The 26,948-nt window shown below is 39.7% G+C and overlaps 4 protein-coding genes and 2 pseudogenes across 4 annotated transcripts; 4 read left to right on the top strand and 2 right to left on the bottom strand.

Annotated features, from left to right (window-relative positions):
- Window positions 1-1,172: 1,172 nt before the first annotated feature.
- Window positions 1,173-2,162, top strand: LOC146557639 (leukotriene B4 receptor 1-like). Its single transcript, XM_085247696.1, has one exon. It carries the CDS (start codon window positions 1,173-1,175, stop codon window positions 2,160-2,162), a length of 990 nt encoding a protein of 329 aa, XP_085103822.1.
- A 3,642-nt stretch (window positions 2,163-5,804) lies between these two features.
- Window positions 5,805-6,809, top strand: LOC146557638 (leukotriene B4 receptor 1-like; annotated as a pseudogene).
- A 2,956-nt stretch (window positions 6,810-9,765) lies between these two features.
- Window positions 9,766-11,754, bottom strand: LOC146557637 (inactive serine protease 35-like). The gene is made up of 2 exons (XM_085247513.1): window positions 11,550-11,754; window positions 9,766-11,175 (listed from the first exon to the last, which is right to left on the bottom strand). The coding sequence occupies exons 1-2, from the start codon at window positions 11,751-11,753 to the stop codon at window positions 9,958-9,960; spliced, it is 1,422 nt and encodes a 473-aa protein (XP_085103639.1). The 5' UTR covers window position 11,754; the 3' UTR covers window positions 9,766-9,957.
- A 2,681-nt stretch (window positions 11,755-14,435) lies between these two features.
- LOC146557636 (leukotriene B4 receptor 1-like) lies at window positions 14,436-15,419 on the top strand. The gene has a single exon (XM_085247689.1). It carries the CDS (start codon window positions 14,436-14,438, stop codon window positions 15,417-15,419), a length of 984 nt encoding a protein of 327 aa, XP_085103815.1.
- A 3,133-nt stretch (window positions 15,420-18,552) lies between these two features.
- Window positions 18,553-20,843, bottom strand: LOC146557635 (inactive serine protease 35-like). The gene is made up of 2 exons (XM_085247512.1): window positions 20,589-20,843; window positions 18,553-20,123 (listed from the first exon to the last, which is right to left on the bottom strand). The coding sequence occupies exons 1-2, from the start codon at window positions 20,615-20,617 to the stop codon at window positions 18,680-18,682; spliced, it is 1,473 nt and encodes a 490-aa protein (XP_085103638.1). The 5' UTR covers window positions 20,618-20,843; the 3' UTR covers window positions 18,553-18,679.
- Window positions 20,844-21,519: 676 nt separating this feature from the next.
- On the top strand, window positions 21,520-22,426 carry LOC146557634 (leukotriene B4 receptor 1-like; annotated as a pseudogene).
- Window positions 22,427-26,948: the final 4,522 nt, after the last annotated feature.

The raw sequence follows: 26,948 nt of genomic DNA, 5'->3' as shown, positions 1-26,948 counted from the left end.
CAGTAACTACAACTCTAACATGTAAAAAAACACAAAATACTGGAATAATTAAACCAATCGAAAGCAAAGCTGAACTCAAAAGTTGGGAACAATAATGAAATTCATTAAGAATCAAACACATAAATGAATGAATTAACCTCCTAAGACCTGAACTCTTCCACAGCATGCATTTTTAATTTCTCTTTGATATTTGGGCATATTGGGGCCCAATGAATGTAAAAACAAAGAATTACCAGATTTTTTTTTTACCTTATTTTTGTTTTTATGAAAAATCAGAGCCACATATGAGGATATTCGTTTAAAATTTTGATAGAACAGTAGCAGTATAATGTCCTCGTAAGTGGATATCAGGCCCTTGTAGAGCAAAATTGAGTATTTTGGTCTAAATAACCCAAAATGTGATGTCCACATATGTGGACGCCAGGTCCTAGGAGGTTAAAAAATAAACGAATAAATGAATAATTTGGGATACAAGGATACTCAAAGCAACTGTGTTTTGTTTTGTTCTTACATAAGCTATGCTCATGGCCACTTTAAGAGGTATCTCTTCCTAGTAACATGCTGAACTTCCTTTTGCCTACTCTGAGATGAGTCCTACTACCACGGTGCCATCAGCAAACTTGATGATGATGATGTAGATATAAAGCACCAACAACTGATTTCCAACAACTTTGAAGTAGTAACAGTATTTCAGTGACAAATTGTAGGCGGTAATCACTTTTTGGCAGCTTGAAAATGGCATATTATCGGTATTAATGTTCCTTTCAAAGTTATTCAGAAGCTCTAAGGGACTGTATGTGTGTGTGACACTTCTGGTCGCTATGGCACAACCTCTTTCAGTCTTTCAGTCGCTACATTTATGGCGTGACCCTTTAACATACCAAGTTGTACAAAGCATGTAAAAAGCAGAAGTGAGCAGTGTTGCTAAACTTATTAAAACAGGAAGTTGCAGCTGGCTATGTTTGCAGTGTAAAATTAAGAAAGCTGAAAATAAATCTTCTAATCGTCTAGCTCCTTCTGCACAATGACACCATATTAGGACACAATTCTCTGACAATATCTTTATTATTAGTTCCTCTTTCACTTCATCAAAAATGACATCTTGTTCGTGTGGGTGCACATTTATTATCATCATCACCTGTTCAGTGCACAACAGTCAGCAAGTTTGCAGCATGGCACAATTCAGCTCCACCACGGTTACTTCTAACATCTCCTCTTCTGGGGATTCATCTCATCCTTCCTTGGACTCCAGGGGTGTGGTTCCTGCAGTAATGATGTCCATCTGCTTCCTGATGGGATTTCCTGGAAACATCACTGTCATCATTCTCAAGCCAAACTGGGAGAACATGTCCAGTTTGAGTCAAAGTTTGATGCTGAGTCTGGCTGTGTCAGACCTGCTGTGCTTGGTTACCCTTCCACTGTGGATTTACTCATTCCTCTATGGGTGGACCTTTAGGCTGGTGGGCTGCAAAATCATAACATATTTTGTGTATTGCAGTCTTTATGCCAGTCTGCTGACTTTAACTGTGCTGAGCATCCAGCGTTACCTTCAGGTGGTGAACCTTGAGAGGAGTTTACCTCAGGTAGGAGCAAATAAGCTGCTGGTTCTGCTCTGGCTGGCTGCGATGATCCTGTCCACTCCTGAGTTAGTATTTCGACAGCTGGTAGAACAGCAACACTGGACAAAATGCAAAAATAAACACTCTTCTGATGGTCAGAGGATGGCTAGTGTGTTGACAGAGACTCTTGTAGGATCTGTGTCCCTTTCTGTCATTGTTTTTTCATACATTAGTCTCTACAGAAAGGTGAATCGGGCAGCCTTTTTCAACAATCCACAGACCACCAGACTGATTACCAGCATCATTGTGACCTTTGTTGCCCTGTGGATGCCATATCTTGTCATTAATGTGCTTAGTTTGGTAGCTATTTCCCTAAAAATTGAGGGCCTGCTGAAGTTTTGTGAAGACAGCTGGAACACTGTTGCAGCACTAACATTTCTAAACAGTACCATGAATCCACTCCTGTATGCCTTTACTTCAATTCGTTTGTCCACTTTGTGCCAGGAAATTGCTGAATATTTCCAACAGAAAATCAGAGCTCGTCAAACTCTGTCAATGACAACAGATATAACTGTGGGAGCAACATCTCAATGTGAGCTTTGAGAACTTATTGTTTTTCTGCTGACACAGAAAATAGTATTTTAAGTCCAAAGATTTCCTTACAGCTGGCTGGTTGTGATTTAATGATTAATTCTGAGGTTAATCTAAAAAAGGTACATTAAACTGTTTTTTTAAGCACATTAATTGGGTCTCATCAGTTGTGATCACTTTCATGATCATACTTTATTGGGCAACTTTCACATTAACTGTAAGCCAGAGATCATGTTTCATCAGTTTTAACAAACAGAAAGCAACTGAGAGTAAATACAGTAGGTAAATGTAACCCAAATAAAATCCTTCCATAACCAAATAGGTTAGCTTTGCCTGATCTTACCAACCAATGGTGAAACGCAGCCCTCTGAGGCAACTAGGTAACTGACTTCTTCCCTCAAATATTTATACCTATGAGAGTGACAGCTGATACCACCATACATTTTTTGTTTAGATGGTTGTGGGGGCGCTCGTATACATACATGCATGTGTGTGTGTGTGTGTGTGTGTGTGTGTGTGTTATATATATATATATATATATATATATATATATATATATATATATATATAAGGCTGGACTGAAAGACAGCACGGAGGCACTAATCATGGCAGCACAGGAACAAGCTCTGAGCACAAGATCCATAGAGGCTGGGGTAGAGGCCATAGAGGCAAGACCCCAGGTGCATGCTGTGTATGCCCCTGAGAGAATCCAGCACATAACAGCATGGTGCAATATGCTAGCAGACAAGGCATACATGGAACACCATAACCAAGCGGCCGGCATAGTGTACGGGAACATCTGTGCCGAGTTTAACGTGGAAGTCCCGAGTCTGTGTGTTATCTCCCCCTGCTGGTAATGAACTTCTGCATGCATGTTTCATTTTACGTTTTGGAGATGCAAAGCATGAAATGGACACAGTGGACCGGCACGTCTATTACACATTTTACTTTGACATCGGTCAGTTGTAACACAATTAATCAGGTTTAAATTTCAGAATAGTGTGATTTGTCATTTGTACTTCTCTTCTAGATATATTCAATGTATTAAAAGGATATACTACCCATAAAAAGTCGAAATGTCGTTGTCATTAGCTTTGTTTTGTTTTTTAACAGGGACAATGTAAATTAATAAATTTGCAAATTTTCATTCATATTCATATTAGATCTTAAAAGCAACATAAAAACAAAATAAATTAAATAAAAGGTAGGAAGAAGGAGAAATGAGAAAAAAAATACATAACAGAAAACCTATACTAAAAACAATAACACAACATGCCACTGGGAGAATAAAACCACCTCAATGCTGACAAAACTGATTATCAATCAACTATCTTTTTAATTGATGTTTGAAACTATTATATGTATCCTGTTCTCTGACAGAGATGGGTACTTCTCAGACACATTGTGCTCTGTATCTGTACACCTGGCTATATCTCTGACTAAAGCGTGCAGGGTCACGCAGCGATGTGGTAAGCACACATTCTAAAAATGTTTTAGGAAAACAGCAGTAAACCACAAAGGCTGGAAAACACTTTACTTTACTTAAAGCACAATTTGGATATGAATGGAAATTTTGATCAGAGTGTGAGCTGCAGCGCCCTTTGCTGGTGTGGAGTGGTACTGTATCATAGCATGCAACAGGCAAATCTGAGAGGTACTTTGACTAAGCTACATTTCTTGTTTCTGTCTATCAGGCCCCAAACAGCCAATGACTTACAGGCATAGAGTACCATATATGTATAATTTCCAAAATAAGGGTTTTATATACCACACTAAAAAAAAAAAAAAGCAAAAGAAGATATCTAAATACACAGTGATAAAAAAAATACCCTATTTTAAGAAATATGAGCTCATAAAAGACATGAACTAAAGTGAACTCTACTCAGAAATAATTCTCAACAATAAAAACGAGACGCTGAGACTCTGAAGACTGTTTCACTCTACTGAAGCACACTGGTTCAAAACACTGGTTCAAAACGCTTTTATCAAAGCAGCTCTGGCATATTTTGCATTTTTTGGCTTATGTTATAGGAGCCTTCATCGCAAAAATAATAAGGGATGGGATTAGGTTAATGAGTTTAAACAATGGTTGCTAGAGAACTCAGCATGCGACAAGAGTCTTTTACATTCATTTCTGAAGACGTCGTTGTGCTGATCTACTGCATTGTCTATGTTGTCAGCTTTCATTTCTATGTAAAGATATATATCCATCCATGTTAAGCTGGCAGGTAGCACCTGGCTAACAAGACACCTACCCGGATTCATTACCGTCATTATAAGTCAAAAATAAAGTTGCATATTTCCCAAAGTAATGATATATCTAAATGTATAAAACATTTGTCTCCTGTAACTCTGAGTTGCACAACATGAATTGAACCACAAGAAAGTCTATGACTCATGACTATAGATTGGAGCAAACCGTTAGCCACAATGATGACATCAGGCTGTATGTCAGGAGTGAAGGAGTGTCAGATACAGACACCGTTTGTTATGAAGTATACACTGTAGAAACCAAACAGCTGTGAGCTAAGTCGATGCTGCAACACATGTGTACATATGTGCATCTAGAGACTACTGGTCAGCTTTAGTGATGAGATGCAGACATCCTGGACAGAGATGAATGCTGGTTTGACCAAGGAATCATGGAGGCCATTTATGTGAAAAGAGAACAGTTACTTCTGAACTGAGGAAGGTCCTAAGAGCACATCCGTCAACACCTTACAGTGCGGTGACTGCAGCCTTACCCCAAACTCGCTGTTAATAGCACTGTCACTGTTGCAACAACAGACATGTGGAGTGGTAAGAGAAGAACCCAATTTCAGGCACTGACTTTACTGCGGGTGAGCTTTATTTACAATTCGTGAGAATACAAACAGAGGCAGAGATGGGAAGGGACAAAAACTAAGAAAAACCTAAACTGGGAAGAACGAACAAAACAAACCTGAAGCCATGAAACGCAGAAGAAGAAGTCACGTGGATGAGGAGTCAAACATTTCTCCCACTGAAAATATGGCATTGAAATGAAAGGAATCAACTTTCAGGTATTTCCTAATCTGGTTTATTAAGAGATATCTTCATCAAGATATTGAATTGTCATTCATTTCTGGTTGTAGGTTAATATAGCCAGACTGTATTATAAATTATAAAACTTACGTCTCCAGAGTTATGAGCTGAATTGTGAATTAGTGTGAAATCCATGAGAAGTAAATTTGTATTACCAGTTTTAAAAAAAGAAACAAAAAAAACCCCTACACTGATTTGCGGGTGGAAAAATTTTAATGCAGTTTCATGTTCAACTCTATTTCTACAAAAAGCTAAAGTGAAAGTTAGTGAAAGACATGCAAATATGCTTACATACAAAAATGCAAAAACTGCAAATAAAATAAACACATCCACAGCTCCCAATAAATGCTCTCCTTGTTGTAAAAACAAAACAAAAAAACATAGCTGTCCAACCACATTTCTAAGCTTCTATGATGTTAAATGGCTCAAAATCCTTAAAAAGTAGAAAATCTACAATTCGATGACATCAAAGTGTGAAAGTTTGACTTATGTTTCTAGATGTTCTTATACTGGTGCTCTCTGAATAAATGGAAATAAATGCAAAGATTTTTAAAAAGAGTCATGCAAAAATCCCGAAACCATGAATGCAAATGTTTGAATCAGCATCACAGTATCCTTGTTATTAGTTCCTCTTTGCCTTCACCAAAAGTAACGACTTGTTCATGTGGCTGCACATTTATCATCATCATCACTTGTTCAGTGCACAACAATCAGCAAGTTTGCAGCATGGCACAAGTCAACTCCACCGTGGCTACCTATAACATCTCCTCCTCTCCTGGATATTCAACTGGGACTGTCTGGTACTCCACCAATCTGGTTCCTGCAGTGGTGCTATCCATCTGCTTCCTGCTGGGATTCCCTGGAAACATCGCTGTCATCATTCTCAAGCCAAACTGGGAGAACATGTCCAGTCTGAGCCAGAGTTTGATGCTGAGTCTGGCTGTGTCAGACCTGCTCTGCCTGGGTACCCTTCCATTGTGGATTTACTCTTTCCTCTATAGCTGGACCTTCAGCCTGGTGCCCTGCAAACTCATAACATATTTTGTGTATGGCAGTGTTTATGCCAGTCTGCTGACTGTGACGGTGCTCAGTGTCCAGCGATACCTTCAGGTTATTCACCTGCAGAGGAGTTTAAATCAGGTAAGAGCAAGGAAGCTGCTGCTTCCACTCTGGCTGTCTGCAATGACCCTGTCCACTCCTGCTTTACTAGCTCAACAGCTAGTTGAAGTATATCAGCAAAGGATATATTGAAGACCTCAGTACTCATCTGAGGGACAGAGGATGGCTATACTGTTGACAGAGGCCCTTGTAGGATTTGTGTCCCTTTCGGTCATTGTTTTTTCATACATCAGTCTCTACAGAAAGGTGAATCGGGCAGCCTTTTTCAACAATCCACAGACCACAAAACTGATTACCAGCATCATTGTGACCTTTGTCATCCTGTGGGTCCCATATTTTGTTATCGATGTGCTGGGTGTGGCAGCCATTTCCCTAAAAAATGAGGCCCTGCTAACATTTTGTGAAGACAGCTGGAATACTGTTGGAGCACTAACATTTGTAAATGGTGCAGTCAATCCACTCCTGTATGCCTTCTGATCGTTTGTCCACAATGTGGCAAAAAATTGCTGAAAATTTAATACAGAAGTTCAGAATAGCTCAAACCCTGCCTGAGTCAAGAGATATCACTACAGAACCAGCATCTTAGTGATTTCCCTGCATGGCAGAGTTCAACCACACTGTTATATTACTAATATTATTATTATAATTAATAATAAGATAACATAAGATTATGTATAATGAATATTGTATCTTAAGTGAAGAGATCTCCTCTCTCCTGCTGATGCACACAGGGTGCAGTCCACTCTATCACAGAAAGCTGTTGATGATTGGTGGTTTAATAATAAACTATGAGGTTAAGCAACATCTCCTGTCAAACCGACTGTGTGCTAAAGCTGATTTTTCCAAAACCAAATCAATGAGTTTTGCTGCCTAACCTAACCAACCACACTACCAATGCTGAAAGCAGCCAAAAAGCCCCAGTATACCCACCACAATGGTCGCTTTCCCCACTGCTGCAAACTCCCTTGTGTTACCAGGACAATTTTCACATCACATCCTGTGTCATGAGACACAATCCTTGCTGTGGTCTGGATCTTTGCACCTTGGCACAATGCGCTGCGGTTGGTTGAAGACACGAGTGCACAATCAAACCGTTCTTTACAGCCATTTTAATGACAATCCTGTTAACTATACCTTTAGATAATTTTAGGTGATGTATGAATAAAGTAAATGAAGTAATTTCCATGTTGCAAGTCATTTAAATTTTTTCATTGGCTTCATTGGCTTATATACTGTTACAGTGGTTAGCACTGTTGCCTCACAGCAAGAAAGTCCTGAGTTCAATTCTAACATGTTTTCCCTGTGTTTGGATGGGTTCTCTCCGGGGACTCCGGTTTCCTTCCCCAGTCCAAAGACATGCAGTTAGTGGGGATAGGTTAATTGGAAACTAAATTGCCTATAGGTGTGAATGTGAGTGCAAATGGTTGCCTGTGTCTATGTGTTAACCCTGCGACAAACCTGTCTGTACCCTGCCTCTTGCCCTAATCCGTTATTTTAAAAGACAGATCAAACATGTTTTTTATTTTGAGTGAAAACTGTAAAAAGTACTTTTTGTTATATCAAATCATATGTTTGAAAAATAGGCAAGTAGACTATAAAGTTTCGCACTGTTAGTACCTATCCTCTTTAGTCACTTTACTTTCTACCTCTAAGATATACTCCCAAAGTCAAAAACCAACAGGCTTAAAAACTCCTTTGTCCCACACGCCATCAGACTGTTTAACTCCTCACTGGAGGGGAGAGGAAGGAGAAACAGGGGGACAAGGGAGGGCGGGAAAAACTGAGTTGTAGGACTTTTCTACACGGTGCAATTTTTGCAATATTATTATTTTATTTTTTTGTCTCTTTCTTATATTTGACTGTGCAATAATCACTGTGCAATATACTCACTCAAATGAGCAATCCTATTTATCCATATTGCATATTCTGTATCTATATATGTGTATATGTGTATATATGGTGTATTTATGCTTATATCCTTACTCTCATTCCCCTTAATGTATCTGTAACATGCAACTTCTTTCGGTGCTTTGCTACTGGAAACTGAATTTCCCGAAGGCACCCACCCGAGGGATTAATAAAGTTTCATCTAATCTAATCTAATCTAAGATGTAACAAAGGCAGTGATTAATAGAGTGTGTACTGTGTCGCCCTTTGCTGGTGTTGAGTGGTACTGCATCATACAGTGCAACCGGTGAATCTGGTACTCTGAAGAGCTCCTTTCCTTGTTTCTGTTTGCATGTACAGTGAGTTCAAGTTAAGCTGGAAATCAAAGAAACAAGGAAGTTTTTTTGTTGTGTCTGTAATTAGAAAGGGGCCTCAGTTTATTTTGGGTGATTTGTGGTGAAGCAGAAATCAGTACACTGGTTCATGCTGCTGCTGAAGTCTAAAGAGCTCGAGTATATGCTGGATGTCCTGCATATTATTTCCAAGAAGTCACTGTATCTTTATCCAGTGTAGCATAACAAAATTTTGAAAGAAAAATAAAAGAAGTATAAAATGTGGATGAATATGAAATATGAAGGATACATCAATATATTGATCTCAGTGACCCTCGTGGCTCAGACTTGTCTGCTTTGGTTTGTATCAGAAATTTTATTTCATTTCTTTACAGAAAGAATTACACAAGAAAACGTGTTTGTTGCATCAACACTGTCAAAAACCATCAAAAGTACAGTAATAAAAAATCCATACATATGTTATGTAGACCAGTATTTCCTTAACAAGTACAACTAAAACCAACTTCTCTAAATAACCCAATAAATGGCTGAACAGGATACAGATCCAGAATCAGAGACAAATGCAGCAGTCTTCAACTCAAGGTTGGTCTGTCAAACTCTCATTGAAGAGAGAAGCTGATTTCAGATCATATTTTTTTCACATTTTTACAATTTATTAAAAGCTGCAGCTCTTTTAAACCCACAATCCTATTATATACAATTTAGAAATAGAAAAAACAACAACTGTTGCTAAAATTGAAATTAAAGTGACTTAAATAATAAAAAGAAAAGAAAACTCATCCGCTCCTTGTCTGTGCTTAAGGTTCATGACTTCAGCCTTTGCAGTTAAAAGTTGCAGTTAAGTTTAAAGACATCACTATTATTCTAACCTCCAACCAGACTGTGGCAGTGGGATTGCATTATGGATCATGTAGGTATTATGTTTTCACATTATTTGATGAAGAATTCTTTTATGGAAATGTTTTACTGGAAACTCTGCTTCTTTTATATGTAAATCAGTATTGTGAATGTTTCTGTAAAGAAAACATCCTCAAGTTTTCTTCTTTCTTCCTAGAATGATCTTAAGAACATCTAAAATTGGATACACTGAGAAATATTCAGCTCCATTCTGACATACTGCACTTTGAAGATGCGATCACTTTTAAAAATACTTCTACTAAAATGACTTTTGGGGGGGTGGGTTGTGGGGCTTGTCTTTACAAAGCTTCTAAAGCTCTATTTTATATATATATATATATTTTTTAATCAAGGATTAATTGTTTAGCACCAATGATGAGACAGTTTTCTACAGGTTTTATACACAGTGTCCCTGATCTTTGAGTCCCTTTAAAGGTGTCTTCAGCTCTTTGCCTCTCACATACCCTCTGCTCTGTCTCTCTGTATCTTCAGACCTCTTTACAAAGACTTGGATCTCCATGGATCCAGTGGCAGATCTGGGCGTATTTAGGAGGTGTGATCCTCACTGCAACATTAAAGTCCCTCTGCTCACCCCCCTCCACCCAATGATGGCCTGAAAACACTCCAATCACCCTCCTCTTCCACTTCCCCTTGCTGCCTGTGTGTCCCGCTTCCTGCCTGAGTCGGATGTAAACACCCGCCCCTGTAGCACCGGTCTGCGCGTCGCAGTGCTGATACATCAGATCATCAGACTCCTTTGCCACTGAGCAGAAGCGATAAACCACCCTCTCATCTCCGATACCGTCAGGCAGGTTTTTGTCAGCATCATAGCCTGAGAAGTGGATCCTTGTGAGGGGTGCAGTCGAGGGTGCTACTCCGAGCTCCATGTGCTTTTGCTTTACTGGTCGTTTCAGCTCCAGAAGGGCGTAGTCATAGTCGGGGGAAAGAGAATTAGTAGAGTTCTGGGTGTGGATCCATCCTTTAGGGATTTTTGTTTGCTTAACTCGAGTCCAGCGAAACACTGGTTCCTGTGTGGCCCCAGTACTGCGGCGGACACGAATGAGGCCTTTTCGTCTCCCTCTTCTCTCAGACTTTTTGTCTCCACCATCAGCTGTTCCCTCCTCAGCCCTTTTTCTCCCTCTAAGTCTTCTACCTTCAACTCCCTTTCTCCCTCTCTCCCCAACTAAACTATTCATCTCCCCACCTCCATCCATTAGCTTCTCCTCTCCTTCCTTCTCACCTTTCTCAGCCCCTCCTTTCCTTCCTTGTCTTCTCCTCCCCCCACTTCCTCTTGTAGTTTTCAGCTGTAACAAACCTACTCTAACCTTCCTGGCACCCTCCAGGTAGTCCCTGCCATCATGGATGCAGTGTGCTGCTGTTAGCACATGTTTTGAAGATATCAGGACTCCAGAACAGCCCGTAGAGATGCGGACTGCAGCAGAGAACGGGTAGTTGGTGATGAAATGGGAGTCTGAGATCACAAAACGACCATCTGCTCCATAAACCTGCTGTTTCCTGCGGGGAAGACCTGTTGAATGTGCCGGTGGTCTTGTAGACATCTTGTTGATTCCCTGCAAACTCATGTCTGTATGTGTGCGAGTGCCATTTTCATACAGCGTCTCATATCCCAGATTTCTCTCTTGCTCAGTTTGGTCTACAGGTGGTAGGGTGCTTTGACATTCTATTCCACAGAGCATAGGCGGATGCTGTCCAAGATAAAGACAATGTTGGATAACACCTCCCACCCACTCCATGACATGTTGGTCAGTCACAGGAGCTCGTTCAGTGAGAGACTGAGATTACCGAAAAGCACCACTGAACGACACAGGAAATCATTCCTGCCTGTGGCCATCTCCCTGTACAACGCATCCACTTAACACACTGTTTGCTGCTACAGCTACACATGTTTCTTTTCCAACTATTTATTTATAAGTGACTTATGTATGTATGTATGTATATATTGTACTATTCTTAGTTAGCGTATTGTCTGTCTTGTCTTAATGTTGGTTTAAAATGGAGCACTGTAACAAAAAATAATTTCCCCCAGGGATCAATAAAGTATTCTGATTCTGATCTTTGCCGCTCTTCTTTCTAATTCTTCTTTTTCCTCTTCCTGCCCTGTGAACAAAGGTGTTCTTAAAAGTGCTGTGCGTGTGGCCACCAGCTCAGGAAGGCTCTGTCTGGTCCACCTGTGCACCTCGTTGCTCTCACTGTTGCCAAAAACACCAGAAGCTGAAAGTGCAGCTACACAGAGCAGCACACACTTCAAATGAGTCAGGGCCATCCCGCTGATAATACAGTAAAAAAAAAAAATATATTTGAGAGTTGGAGAGAAATACCAAAAGATTTTTACACTGAGGCTAGGAGTTAAATGACCAGCAGATGGCGCACAAGCTTTACGTATGAATTGAAAATAGCTCGGCAGCTAAATGTTTAAGATTTCACTTTAAATTAAAATGACATTTTAGTTAGTTATTTCCGTTAACTTTGAAAAATATTTCTAATCTAATCACGAAATATAATCATTACCTTTCCTATAAAACCGAAAACATATTTTCTGGATCCAAACTAATGTATTTATTGCAAAGTTAAGCAGGTCAATAACAAACAACGTGAAAGCTATGAAAATAAATCGACATAACCCGTAAATTTAAAAATATATACATTTTACAGATATTCTTAGGAAGGACATATTAATGTAAATAAGCTAATGTGACCTTTTCGTTGTTAGCGGCATGTAAAAAATGAAAAATATAAAACATTCCTACCTGCAGATAAAATAAATATATTGTCCTTACTGTGGATTTAAAAAAAACTCTCTCTATCCGAAATACTTCCCGCAGACTGCTTCCATCATTTGCTGAGCTCAAAGGAAAAAAAGAGGGGGATCGCAATGAGAGGCAGCGTGCAGGGTCCTCATAGGCATCCACATCCCACTCCGAAGTATAAAAAAAAAAAAAAGTCCGCACCAGGCATGCAGAGGGATGAACCAGCCCAGCAGCACGAAGGCTTTTGTATTTTTAGCAAGTGATGACATCACGTTTGAGGTCAAAGTTGCAGTCGTGTGGACACAGATTCCGGTTTATGTTGCTATTTCGTTCTTTTAGAACTGTATTTAAACATAAACATTTATTGCTCTTACATATAAATCAGCCTCGAGAAACTTTGAGTGTAGGTTTATGTGTGTGTGTGTGTGTGTGTGTGTGTGTGTGTGTGTGTGTGTGTGTGTGTGTGTGTATTAAATGTATTTCAAACGACCTATCAAAGTGTTTCTAGACATGAGTCCAGTGCAGCTCTTACCTGTAGTTTAACCCCTGCTGTTTATGTCAACAAAGACTCTGCTACAGGCAATTACAAGTTATTCCTATCCTATTAGTTGCTGCTACAGAGATTTTATTCTTGTGTTATTCTCATGTTTTGTCAACCTTTGTTTCTATGAAGTGTAACACCCATCCCACGTTCTATTGACAGGGGCCCTGGGTTCCTGTTGTTACTTTCCTATCGATACTCCCTTTTTAATGCTTATGGTATTAAATATGCAATAAAACTACACTATATAGAAATAAATCACACACAAGCAGGTCAATTATAAAGTTAACTCCACTTTAGTGAATGCTTAATTAACAACACAAAAGAAAATAAGTAAAATCAATAAAGTTTGTTAAACAATGGTAAGGTATCTACCTCAACAGAAACAAAATAATCAAATAATATTGTGGGCCCACACGCACTCTCACCAAACACACACACACCTCAAGTGCTACAGTCTTTCTGCTAGCGAACCCCTCGTTGCAGGCCTGAGTCGTGGCTCGGGTGCGTTGGGACCTAAAACAATATGGTCGCTTCACTTGTTGCCAAGCAGTAAAAATAAAAAGCACGTGCAAACAACAGTACTCACACCACCAGGCAGTTCAAGGGGATAGCGGGGAAACTGGGTCACGGCTACCAGCAGGCCGCGGCAGCAGCACTCACAGTCGCCGTTATGTGTTCACGTGCTCCCACGTGAACACATAACTTCAGCACACCAGCAGAAGGGACCTCTCTGACACGCCAGCAAGACGTCCGTCTCCTCCTACTGAATCACACAACCCCGATAAATGCCAGTTCACATGCGATAACATTCAATCTTAGCATTAGCTTATTAAATAAAAACAGAGCAGAACAAGAGCTTAGCGAATATGCTAGGCTACGCTAGCGGCTATGTTAGCAGTTGTGCTAGCGGCTAATCGCGGTTAGCAGTTAGCCCGTTTTACACAATAACATTGGGTACAAGTGTCAGACAAAATTCACACTTACCTCACAGTAGGGTACAACAGTTCTCGACTCCAGTTAACTATCCGTCAACCCGAAAATGCGTCTGTCGCCCTTCTATGAACTCTGCGTTCACTCGACACTGTTCAGCTCTCGTCTCTCTCGCTTCCTGCAGAGTGCACACGGCTCCCCACTTACTCCCACCCCTCTACCTGAGACTACTTCAGGGTTCACTGGAGCTGTAGTACATATCAATACCATACCAAAAATAATGACATAAACCTCAAAACACAAATGAAAAGGTTGTGCATTTAACTGACACACATCACATACTTTGCAGGCATTTGTATACATTCTTGAACACATTAAACATTTGCAATTAACTATCAATATTAATGAACAAATTTAAATAATGAGCTACTTATATAGCCAGGGCTACAGAAGTCAAAATAGCCTGACCAGTTCCGATGAAAGTGGAAAACATCCAGTTTTTTGACGTAAACGCTGAAAATCAGTTCTCAGTCTTTATACATGTGAAATCTATACTTCCTTGGTGTTGTTCCATCTGTTGTGACAATGTGATACTAAGGGATTAATCCTCATTTGCATTAGCATCACAGTTTCTTTGTTATTAGTTCCCCTTTGATTCATCAAAAGGTGAACACCTTCAACATTTATCATTATTAGTGCGTGCCACTCACACCAAGTTTCCAGCATGGCACAAGTCAACTCCACCACGGTTACTTCTAACATCTCTTCCTCTCCTGGATATTCAACTGGGACTGTCTGGTACTCCACCAATCTGGTTCCTGCAGTGGTGCTGTCCATCTGCTTCCTGCTGGGATTCCCTGGAAACATCGCTGTCATCATTCTCAAGCCAAACTGGGAGAACATGTCCAGTCTGAGCCAGAGTTTGATGCTGAGTCTGGCTGTGTCAGACCTGCTCTGCCTGGGTACCCTTCCATTGTGGATTTACTCTTTCCTCTATAGCTGGACCTTCAGCTTGGTGCCCTGCAAACTCATAACATATTTTGTGTATGGCAGTGTTTATGCCAGTCTGCTGACTGTGACGGTGCTCAGTGTCCAGCGATATCTTCAGGTTATTCACCTGCAGAGGAGTTTAAATCAGGTAAGAGCAAGGAAGCTGCTGCTTCCACTCTGGCTGTCTGCAATGACCCTGTCCACTCCTGCTTTACTAGCTCAACAGCTAGTTGAAGTATATCAGCAAAGGATATATTGCAGACCTCAGTACTCATCTGAGGGACAGAGGACGGCAGTACTGTTGACAGAGGCCCTTGTAGGATTTGTGTCCCTTTCGGTCATTGTTTTTTCATACATCAGTCTCTACAGAAAGGTGAATCGGGCAGCCTTTTTCAACAATCCACAGACCACAAAACTGATTACCAGCATCATTGTGACCTTTGTTGTCCTATGGGTCCCATATTTTGTTATCGATGTGCTGGGTGTGGCAGCCATTTTCCTAAAAAATGAGGCCCTGCTAACATTTTGTGAAGACAGCTGGAATACTGTTGGAGCACTAACATTTGTAAATGGTGCAGTCAATCCACTCCTGTATGCCTTTACTTCTGATCGTTTGTCCACAATGTGGCAAAAAATTGCTGAAAATTTAATACAGAAGTTCAGAATAGCTCAAACCCTGCCTGAGTCAAGAGATATCACTACAGAACCAGCATCTTAGAGATTTCCCTGCATGGCAGAGTTCAACCACACTGTTATATTACTAATATTATTATTATAATTATTAATAATAATAAGATAATAATAAGATAACATAATAAGATTATGTATAATGAATATTGTATCTTAAGTGAAGAGATCTCCTCTCTCCTGCTGATGCACACAGGGTGCAGTCCACTCTATCACAGAAAGCTGTTGATGATTGGTGGTTTAATAATAAACTATGAGGTTAAGCAACATCTCCTGTCAAATCGACTGTGTGCTAAACCTGCTAAACAGTGTGTGAATGTGTGTGTGAATGGGTGGATGACAGGTTGTGTAAAACGCTTTGGGGTCCTTAGGGACTAGAAAAGCGCTATACAAATACAGGCCATTTACCATTTAAACCTGATTTTTCCAAAACCAAATCAATGAGTTTTGCTGCCTAACCTAACCAACCACACTACCAATGCTGAAAGCAGCCAAAAAGCCCCAGTATACCCACCACAATGGTCGCTTTCCCCACTGCTGCAAACTCCCTTGTGTTGCAGGACAATTTTCACATCACATCCTGTGTCATGAGACACAATCCTTGCTGTGGTCTGGATCTTTGCACCTTGGCACAATGCGCTGCGGTTGGTTGAAGACACGAGTGCACAATCAAACCGTTCTTTACAGCCATTTTAATGACAATCCTGTTAACTATACCTTTAGATAATTTTAGGTGATGTATGAATAAAGTAAATGAAGTAATTTCCATGTTGCAAGTCATTTAAATTTTTTCATTGGCTTCATTGGCTTATATACTGTTACAGTGGTTAGCACTGTTGCCTCACAGCAAGAAAGTCCTGAGTTCAATTCTAACATGTTTTCCCTGTGTTTGGATGGGTTCTCTCCGGGGACTCCGGTTTCCTTCCCCAGTCCAAAGACATGCAGTTAGTGGGGATAGGTTAATTGGAAACTAAATTGCCTATAGGTGTGAATGTGAGTGCAAATGGTTGCCTGTGTCTATGTGTTAACCCTGCGACAAACCTGTCTGTACCCTGCCTCTTGCCCTAATCCGTTATTTTAAAAGACAGATCAAACATGTTTTTTATTTTGAGTGAAAACTGTAAAAAGTACTTTTTGTTATATCAAATCATATGTTTGAAAAATAGGCAAGTAGACTATAAAGTTTCGCACTGTTAGTACCTATCCTCTTTAGTCACTTTACTTTCTACCTCTAAGATATACTCCCAAAGTCAAAAACCAACAGGCTTAAAAACTCCTTTGTCCCACACGCCATCAGACTGTTTAACTCCTCACTGGAGGGGAGAGGAAGGAGAAACAGGGGGACAAGGGAGGGCGGGAAAAACTGAGTTGTAGGACTTTTCTACACGGTGCAATTTTTGCAATATTATTATTATTTTATTTTATTTTTTTGTCTCTTTCTTATATTTGACTGTGCAATAATCACTGTGCAATATACTCACTCAAATGAGCAATCCTATTTATCCATATTGCATATTCTGTATCTATATATGTGTATATGTGTATATATGGTGTATTTATGCTTATATCCTTACTCTCATTCCCCTTAATGTATCTGTAACATGCAACTTCTTTCGGTGCTTTGCTACTGGAAACTGAATTTCCCGAAGGCACCCACCCGAGGGATTAATAAAGTTTCATCTAATCTAATCTAATCTAATCTAAGATGTAACAAAGGCAGTGATTAATAGAGTGTGTACTGTGTCGCCCTTTGCTGGTGTTGAGTGGTACTGCATCATACAGTGCAACCGGTGAATCTGGTACTCTGAAGAGCTCCTTTCCTTGTTTCTGTTTGCATGTACAGTGAGTTCAAGTTAAGCTGGAAATCAAAGAAACAAGGAAGTTTTTTTGTTGTGTCTGTAATTAGAAAGGGGCCTCAGTTTATTTTGGGTGATTTGTGGTGAAGCAGAAATCAGTACACTGGTTCATGCTGCTGCTGAAGTCTAAAGAGCTCGAGTATATGCTGGATGTCCTGCATATTATTTCCAAGAAGTCACTGTATCTTTATCCAGTGTAGCATAACAAAATTTTGAAAGAAAAATAAAAGAAGTATAAAATGTGGATGAATATGAAATATGAAGGATACATCAATATATTGATCTCAGTGACCCTCGTGGCTCAGACTTGTCTGCTTTGGTTTGTATCAGAAATTTTATTTCATTTCTTTACAGAAAGAATTACACAAGAAAACGTGTTTGTTGCATCAACACTGTCAAAAATCATCAAAAGTACAGTAATAAAAAATCCATACATATGTTATGTAGACCAGTATTTCCTTAACAAGTACAACTAAAACCAACTTCTCTAAATAACCCAATAAATGGCTGAACAGGATACAGATCCAGAATCAGAGACAAATGCAGCAGTCTTCAACTCAAGGTTGGTCTGTCAAACTCTCATTGAAGAGAGAAGCTGATTTCAGATCATATTTTTTTCACATTTTTACAATTTATTAAAAGCTGCAGCTCTTTTAAACCCACAATCCTATTATATACAATTTAGAAATAGAAAAAACAACAACTGTTGCTAAAATTGAAATTAAAGTGACTTAAATAATAAAAAGAAAAGAAAACTCATCCACTCCTTGTCTGTGCTTAAGGTTCATGACTTCAGCCTTTGCAGTTAAAAGTTGCAGTTAAGTTTAAAGACATCACTATTATTCTAACCTCCAACCAGACTGTGGCAGTGGGATTGCATTATGGATCATGTAGGTATTATGTTTTCACATTATTTGATGAAGAATTCTTTTATGGAAATGTTTTACTGGAAACTCTGCTTCTTTTATATGTAAATCAGTATTGTGAATGTATCTGTAAAGAAAACATCCTCAAGTTTTCTTCTTTCTTCCTAGAATGATCTTAAGAACATCTAAAATTGGATACACTGAGAAATATTCAGCTCCATTCTGACATACTGCACTTTGAAGATGTGATTACTTTTAAAAATACTTCTACTAAAATGACTTTTGGGGGGGTGGGTTGTGGGGCTTGTCTATACAAAGCTTCTAAAGCTCTATTTTTTATATTTTTATATATATATATATATATATATATATATATATATATATATATATATATATATATATATATATATAATTTTTATTTATTTTTTTTAATCAAGGATTAATTGTTTAGCACCAATGAGACAGTTTTCTACAGGTTTTATACACAGTGTCCCTGATCTTTGAGTCCCTTTAAAGGTGTCTTCAGCTCTTTGCCTCTCACATACCCTCTGCTCTGTCTCTCTGTATCTTCAGACCTCTTTACAAAGACTTGGATCTCCATGGATCCAGTGGCAGATCTGGGCGTATTTAGGAGGTGTGATCCTCACTGCAACATTAAAGTCCCTCTGCTCACCCCCCTCCACCTTCACCCAATGATGGCCTGAAAACACTCCAATCACCCTCCTCTTCCACTTCCCCTTGCTGCCTGTGTGTCCCGCTTCCTGCCTGAGTCGGATGTAAACACCCGCCCCTGTAGCACCGGTCTGCGCGTCGCAGTGCTGATACATCAGATCATCAGACTCCTTTGCCACTGAGCAGAAGCGATAAACCACCCTCTCATCTCCGATACCGTCAGGCAGGTTTTTGTCAGCATCATAGCCTGAGAAGTGGATCCTTGTGAGGGGTGCAGTCGAGGGTGCTACTCCGAGCTCCATGTGCTTTTGCTTTACTGGTCGTTTCAGCTCCAGAAGGGCGTAGTCATAGTCGGGAGAAAGAGAATTAGTAGAGTTCTGGGTGTGGATCCATCCTTTAGGGATTTTTGTTTGCTTAACTCGAGTCCAGCGAAACACTGGTTCCTGTGTGGCCCCAGTACTGCGGCGGACACGATTGAGGCCTTTTCGTCTCCCTCTTCTCTCAGACTTTTTGTCTCCACCATCAGCTGTTCCCTCCTCAGCCCTTTTTCTCCCTCTACGTCTTCTACCTTCAACTCCCTTTCTCCCTCTCTCCCCAACTAAACTATTCATCTCCCCACCTCCATCCATTAGCTTCTCCTCTCCTTCCTTCTCACCTTTCTCAGCCCCTCCTTTCCTTCCTTGTCTTCTCCTCCCTCCTCTTCTCCTCCCCCCACTTCCTCTTGTAGTTTTCAGCTGTAACAAACCTACTCTAACCTTCCTGGCACCCTCCAGGTAGTCCCTACCATCATGGATGCAGTGTGCTGCTGTTAGCACATGTTTTGAAGATATCAGGACTCCAGAACAGCCCGTAGAGATGCGGACTGCAGCAGAGAACGGGTAGTTGGTGATGAAATGGGAGTCTGAGATCACAAAACGACCATCTGCTCCATAAACCTGCCGTTTCCTGCGGGGAAGACCTGTTGAATGTGCCGGTGGTCTTGTAGACATCTTGTTGATTCCCTGCAAACTCATGTCTGTATGTGTGCGAGTGCCATTTTCATACAGCGTCTCATATCCCAGATTTCTCTCTTGCTCAGTTTGGTCTACAGGTGGTAGGGTGCTTTGACATTCTATTCCACAGAGCATCTTTGCCGCTCTTCTTTCTAATTCTTCTTTTTCCTCTTCCTTCCCTGTGAACAAAGGTGTTCTTAAAAGTGCTGTGCGTGTGGCCACCAGCTCAGGAAGGCTCTGTCTGGTCCACCTGTGCACCTCGTTGCTCTCACTGTTGCCAAAAACACCAGAAGCTGAAAGTGCAGCTACACAGAGCAGCACACACTTCAAATGAGTCAGGGCCATCCCGCTGAAAATACAGTAAAAAATAAATAAATTTGAGAGTTGGAGAGAAATACCAAAAGATTTTTACACTGAGGCTAGGAGTTAAACGACCAGCAGATGGCGCACAAGCTTTACGTATGAATTGAAAATAGCTCGGCAGCTAAATGTTTAAGATTTCACTTTAAATTAAAATGACATGTTAGTTATTTCCGTTAACTTTGAAAAGTATTTCTAATCTAATCACGAAATATAATCATTACCTTTCCTATAAAACCGAAAACATATTTTTTGGATCCAAACTAATGTATTTATTGCAAAGTTAAGCAGGTCAATAACAAACAACGTGAAAGCTATGAAAATAAATCGGCATAACCCGTAAATTTAAAAATATATACATTTTACAGATATTCTTAGGAAGGACATATTAATGTAAATAAGCTAATGTGACCTTTTCGTTGTTAGCGGCATGAAAAATATAAAACATTCCTACCTGCAGATAAAATAAATAAGCACTCCCATTTAGCGTTGTCCTTACTGTGGATTTAAAAAAACTCTCTCTATCCGAAATACTTCCCGCAGACTGCTTCCATCATTTGCTGAGCTCAAAGGAAAAAAAAGAGGGGGATCGCAATGAGAGGCAGCGTGCAGGGTCCTCATAGGCATCCACATCCCACTCCGAAGTATAAAAAAAAAAGTCAGCACCAGGCATGCAGAGGGATGAACCAGCCCAGCAGCACGAAGGCTTTTGTATTTTTAGCAAGTGATGACATCATGTTTGAGGTCAAAGTTGCAGTCGTGTGGACACAGATTCCGGTTTATGTTGCTATTTCGTTCTTTTAGAACTGTATTTAAACATAAACATTTATTGCTCTTACATATAAATCAGCCTCGAGAAACTTTGAGTGTAGGTGTGTGTGTGTGTGTGTGTGTGTGTATTAAATGTATTTCAAACGACCTATCAAAGTGTTTCTAGACATGAGTCCAGTGCAGCTCTTACCTGTAGTTTAACCCCTGCTGTTTATGTCAACAAAGACTCTGCTACAGGCAATTACTCGTTATTCCTATCCTATTAGTTGCTGCTGCAGAGATTTTATTCTTGTGTTATTGTGTTATTCTCATGTTTTGTCAACCTTTGTTGACCTCTATGAAGTCAAAATAGCCTGACCAGTTCCGAGGAAAGTGGAAAACATCCAGTTCTATGACGTAAACGCTGAAAATTAGTTCTCAGTCTTTATACATGTGAAATCTATACTTCCTTGGTGTTGTTCCATCTGTTGTGACAATGTGATACTAAGGGATTAATCCTCATTTGCATTAGCATCACAGTTTCCTTGTTATTAGTTCCCCTTTGATTCCTCAAAAGGTGAACACCTTCAACATTTATCATTATTAGTGCGTGCCACTCACACCAAGTTTCCAGCATGGCACAAGTCAACTCCACCACGGTTACTTCTAACATCTCTTCCTCTCCTGGAGATTCACCTCATCCTTCTTTGGACTCCAGGAGTCTTGTTCCTGCAGTGGTGCTGTCCATCTGCTTTCTGCTGGGATTCCCTGGAAACATTGCTGTCATCGTTCTTAAGCCAAACTGGGAGAACATGTCCAGTCTGAGCCAGAGTTTGATGCTGAATCTGGCTGTGTCAGACCTGCTCTGCTTTGTTACCATTCCACTGTGGATTTACTATTTTCTCTATGGCTGGACCTTCAGCCTGGTAGCCTGCAAGCTCGTAACGTACATTGGGTACTGCAGCATTTATGCCGGTCTGCTGACTGTGACTGTGCTCAGTGTTCAGCGTTACCTTCAGGTGGTTCACCTACAGAGGAGTTTAAATCTAGTGAAAGCAAGGTTGCTGCTGGCTCCTCTCTGGCTGGCTTCGATGACCCTGTCCATCCCTGCTTTAGTGGTTCGATGGCTGGACAAAGATCAGCACTGGACACGTTGCAAACCTCACCTCCAAGGGTCAGAGGGTAGCTGTGGTGTTGACAGGACTCCTGGTAGGAGTTGTGTCATTTTCTGTCATGGCTTTTTCATACATCAGTCTCTACAGAAAGCTGAATCGAGCAGCCTTTTTCAACAATCCACAGACCACCAGACTGATTACCAGCATCATAGTGACTGTATTTGTCCTGTGGGTGCCATATCGTGCCATGAATGTGGTGGAGATTGCAGCTGTTTCCCTCGATAACAAATCCTTGTTAAAGTTTAGCAAGGACACCTGGAACGCTTTTGCCTCTGTAACATTTGTAAACAGTGCCGTAAATCCACTCCTTTATGCCTTTACTTCTAATCGTTTGTTCAGTCTTTGCCAAAAAATGCTGAACATTTAGTGGAGAAGTTCAGATTTCCCCAAAATCTGTCTAAGTCAACAGATGTCACTGAAGAAGCAGCACCTCAATGTTGAACATCTTTGGAGAATAATTTTTGCCCTGCTGATACTGGAAATTATATTTTGAGTCAAAATATCTCCTCTCTCCTTCTGATACGCACAGGGTCCTCTTTATTTGTCACAGGCAACTGTTGATGATTGGTGGTTTAATGATGAATTTCAAGGTTAAGCAACATCTCCCCTCAAATCAATCGTGCGCTGATTACATCTGGTCCTCAGCCAGAGCTTAAAAACACATGATTGTTGAAAAGGAATGAGGCAAACATTCAATAGAATCAAAGTACCTATCAAATTACATATAATTACAAAGAATTTCATCTGAAATTATAATGTAATCTCCATTAATCTGAGACAGCTGGGAAATTGAAGTAATCATATCAATGACAGTGACACCAGCTGATATCAACCATTCACTGGCTTGATGACAATCAAAGCAGTTTCTACATATTTTTAATTTTCTCATGTTGAGTTTGGGTGTTTTTGTGGACTTTATATCCATCAGCCAGTCAGAAGAAACAACAATTAATGAAAAGATTGAATAAATGTTTTCACTGGAGCTCCTTCATCAACAGGAACAGCCTTCTGTCTGTGATGTTACCAACAGAAAGGACAGAGAGAGTGCTGCTCTAATACAGCAAGCAGATGTGTGTAAACTCAATTATCCTTCCATTAACTCATCATTTCACTTTTATTTTGTTAATACATTTGTTTTTATTCATCGGCATTTTAAAATAGTATAAAAATAGGCACATTGTACCATGCCATTAAAAGCATATAAAGGGAATTTTAAAATTCAAAATGGTGAATGGTTTTACCAAAAGTGTAGTTATCACAGGAAGAGGAAGTACCTGTATGTTCTTCCTATTAAGAGTGGGAACACAATGAAAAATGATTTCTCCATAGCTTTAAATGTTCTGTAATAGTTTAAATGTTTATTAGAGAAAGTTTTGTGAATTCTGAATGTTTATATTTATCTAAGTTCATGAGGATTTGATGAGAACACTGAAAGCACCTTCATTTCTGTACTGTAAATGCAAAGCTAGCAGCTGGCTAGCTAGAGACCAACCCAGGTTCAGGTTACCTAACTCAACAATAAGGTAACATATTTCTCAAATACTATATAGTATCATTATGGGTACAGAAAAGTACTTAAATGATCTCCTATAATTCTCAATTGTATTTAATACTGATGTGATATATTTATAAATTAGCTCTAGTTTGTTCCAAAACCATTGCATAGTTTTAGTTCCACAGTTTATCATATTATACAAGAGTGTTACGCACACATATACTGTTACAAGGTAACTGTGTGTGTGTGTGTGTGTGTCCGCTTCATAGTAGTATATATAACCCACAGTTCAGCAAAGATGACTTCCAGAGAAATTGATTTGTATTTTTAAAGGGTTCACTTTGTTACTTCCACAGCATCTGTGATTATATTTGTGGAAATTCTCAATAAAACTCTGCATTGTTCTTCCACTGAAATGTTTCAGGATATTTGCACTGATATGTTTGATTAGCCAAGTCACCCTTTTTATGCTCTCAGGCTTTATGGACAGCTGTCTTGTTCAACCTGTAACCTCAGTACAAAACTCTGTCTAGACACTACTGGTAAATCCATCCCACCCAAAGAGTCAGGACTACTGCAGGAGAGAATGTGGTTGGTGATTCAGTATTTCCCCCAGCTGTTCCTTTGGGCCCAGGCGAGGTTTTCTCCTGCCTCTTGTAAGGAACAGAAGAAACTCTTTCCCATCCAAGTTTGACTTGTCTGGTCTCTGTGCACCCCTGCCAAGATGCTCATTAAAGATTTTCACAATGTGTAACACACACTTTTGGTAATCAAAAGGGGGTTTTCTGGACTGGCAAAGCAGGAAAACATACAAAGCTGAATCATTTTTAAACTTGGATGCAAAGTCTTGAATACAAAACAAAATGACAAAAGTTGATAACTAAACATATCTTGGCAAGAAGTCTGAGAACAGAAAAAACCAAACGATGTATAAAAAATAATAATATAACATTTATTTTAGTCAAAATAAATGTTTCAAGTCCTTTAACTCCTCACTGATCAATAATGCAAAGTTATAAAAAGTCAGCATCATCCGTCAGCTCTCCTAAAGAAAATACTGAAAAAAAATTAGGGAGGACCAAACAAACTTACTATTAAAAACCATTACAAGCTATTAAAAAAAATAAAGAAAACATCAAATTTAAATGTTATTACATGTTTGCTATTTTATTTCATCTAACTGGGACAGTTGCCGGGGGCCAGGTTCAGCTTATTGGTGTGGGCATCCACAGCAGTCCCAGTTTCTTATGTGAGTCAATTTTCTCATTGGGAAAATTTAATTCTCGCCCTTGACACATCTAAAGAGTCGCAGAAAAAGGCTTAAAGTGATGTAGTGACTACAGACTGCACAATATCAATGAAACTCAGTGATTTGTAACAACGAGAGGCAGAACAATTGTCAGCGATGCAAAGTGGGATCAGCTTTGATTGCTGAAGTGACTGCCCATAGGAGTGAATGATACCACTGATTGACAAGTTGTTTAACACATCACAGGTTTACCTTCATGATCAGAGCTTGAACATCCAATAGCAATTTAACCTTTAACTACAAAGCGATGAGAGCGGCTCACTTCATATATGGACAAAGCTTTGAAGGGGACATTACAATGATTCAAATGGGGCTAAAGTGATCCTCGACTTAAAGAGAATCATAAAGGACTATAAAGTGTGAAGACTGGTTCCTTCTTAGATCTCTCCATGCTACCATTTAACCCTTAAGTGCAAAACTAAGCCAGCTAGCTCCTGACTGTAGCAAGATCTTTCTAAAATAATATTTCTATTTTTAAACCGGATGATTAAATTAGTAGAAATAAGGAAACAAGCCATTGACACAAGGTCACAGTTCTCCATATGAAATTATCAAAATGTATTCAGTAAGTGGAGTCCAGTCTATGGGGAGCTAGAGATAACAGCATTTTATTGCCCTGGGACAATTGATGACTCACTGTTGCCTGCTCAGTGCTATCTTCTCACGCATCTCAGATTTGCTTTTCTTTCCCCCACATCCCTCAATTACTAATCTCTCCTCTGCTTTCCAGCCCTTTATTTAACTCTTCTTTCTTTTTGTCTTCAATTCCTCCGTCCCTGAACACCGTCTCTAGAGTCAACAAAACAAAAACAGCAGCCCCCTCTCCCAATAAGAAACTTGCTACAGCTGCCAGGAGAAGAGGTGAGGATAGAAACATGACTGAGGAAAAAGCAAAGAAGAGAAGAGGAGATGGTTTACCTTGGCTCACTCTGTGTCTCATAATAGAGCTTTTTTGTTTTCTGTCCAGCTGTAATTCTTAGTTTTAGTGGGAGACTGCAGTTAAATGGAAATCCCCCCCCACACACACAGCACCAATCTAAGAGATTTCAGGTTCAGTGTGACCTCTTGAGAAACATGAATCTGATAAAGTTTGTCTGAGATCTCCAGCTGTAAGCACAAATCAACAAAGTAAGGTAAATAGAGCGGCAGTAAACTGTTTGGATCTTGACAAAAAGGGTTTGGTTAGGAGAATAGGTTCGTGGGATGAAGCAGACAGAAGAAATGTCTTGCAAGGGTGTGTTTGTCTGTTTGGTTAATCCTTCATGTGCATACATGTCACCGGGTGAGTTAGACAGACATTCCAATTGGTTTGTTTAATAGGTATGAAACTGCTTGCACTGACAGCTATAATTATGCCATAACATGCCTACCAAATATGACCTTAAAATTTTTTGAGATAAATTCATATCATGTTTTCATATTTACCTTTTTTATTGTGGCTCAAACAATCTGACGGCGTCTTAGCTTTTTCTCAGCAGTGCAGAGCTTGAACTTCAATATTTTGTATGACCACCTTTAGCCTTCAACACAGTCTGAACTCTGGCAAATTCTAATGGTGCTTTTGTGCACTCATAATTCCATCACCTTTGACAAGATCCCCAACACCACCGGCTCAAATGAAGCCCCAAACCATGAAAGAGCCTCCACTGTCTGCAGCCATCTTTTACAGATGGCTGCAGACATTCACTGTTGTTCCAGTCTGTTGACCACTGCCTTATATTCTGATGACAATTTGAAATAAAAATGTCAGATTTAATTTATTAGTCGATGAGACCTGTGGCCATGTGGTCAAAGGTCATGACTTTCAGACCGAGTTCATCGACTGTATCTAGTTTTTAGGCCTGCCACTTTTCTTCAGTCCTCCACTTGTTCAGTTTCCTCAAACATTTTAAGGATGCACTACACACCAGAGATATACCAAGTGTTTTCCTAATAGCTCTGTGAGAATCACATTTTTGGTGAAGAAAAAAATAAAATTTTATGCCTGTAAAAATGTGTTATGTTTGGCATTTTTTGTCAGTTCAAATAAACAAGTCAGAACAAATTATTTGTTGTTGCTGTTAGCAAAAAGTACAGAAGGGTATC

Source organism: Mchenga conophoros, linkage group LG15 (assembly GCF_057382185.1).
Source record: "Mchenga conophoros isolate Kocher_MC1m ecotype Shallow Benthic linkage group LG15, M_conophoros_male_GT1.1, whole genome shotgun sequence".
NCBI lineage: Eukaryota > Metazoa > Chordata > Actinopteri > Cichliformes > Cichlidae > Mchenga > Mchenga conophoros.
The sequence above is the reverse complement of the archived record's forward strand: the minus strand, read 5'-3'. Positions and strand labels throughout refer to the sequence as shown.

Excerpts from the sequence above, each read along its gene's own strand:
- LOC146557639 (XM_085247696.1), top strand. The coding sequence starts at position 1,173 with ATGGCACAATTCAGCTCCACCACGGTTACTTCTAACATCTCCTCTTCT.
- LOC146557635 (XM_085247512.1), bottom strand. The coding sequence starts at position 20,617 with ATGGGAGTGCTTATTTATTTTATCTGCAG. Across the intron at positions 20,124-20,588 it reads CTTATTTATTTTATCTGCAG|CGGGATGGCCCTGACTCATT; the intron begins GTAGGAATGTTT and ends CTGTATTTTCAG.
- LOC146557636 (XM_085247689.1), top strand. The coding sequence starts at position 14,436 with ATGGCACAAGTCAACTCCACCACGGTTACTTCTAACATCTCTTCCTCT.
- LOC146557637 (XM_085247513.1), bottom strand. The coding sequence starts at position 11,753 with ATGGCCCTGACTCATTTGAAGTGTGTGCTGCTCTGTGTAGCTGCACTT. Across the intron at positions 11,176-11,549 it reads AAGAATTAGAAAGAAGAGCG|CATCCGCCTATGCTCTGTGG; the intron begins GCAAAGATCAGA and ends TATCTTGGACAG.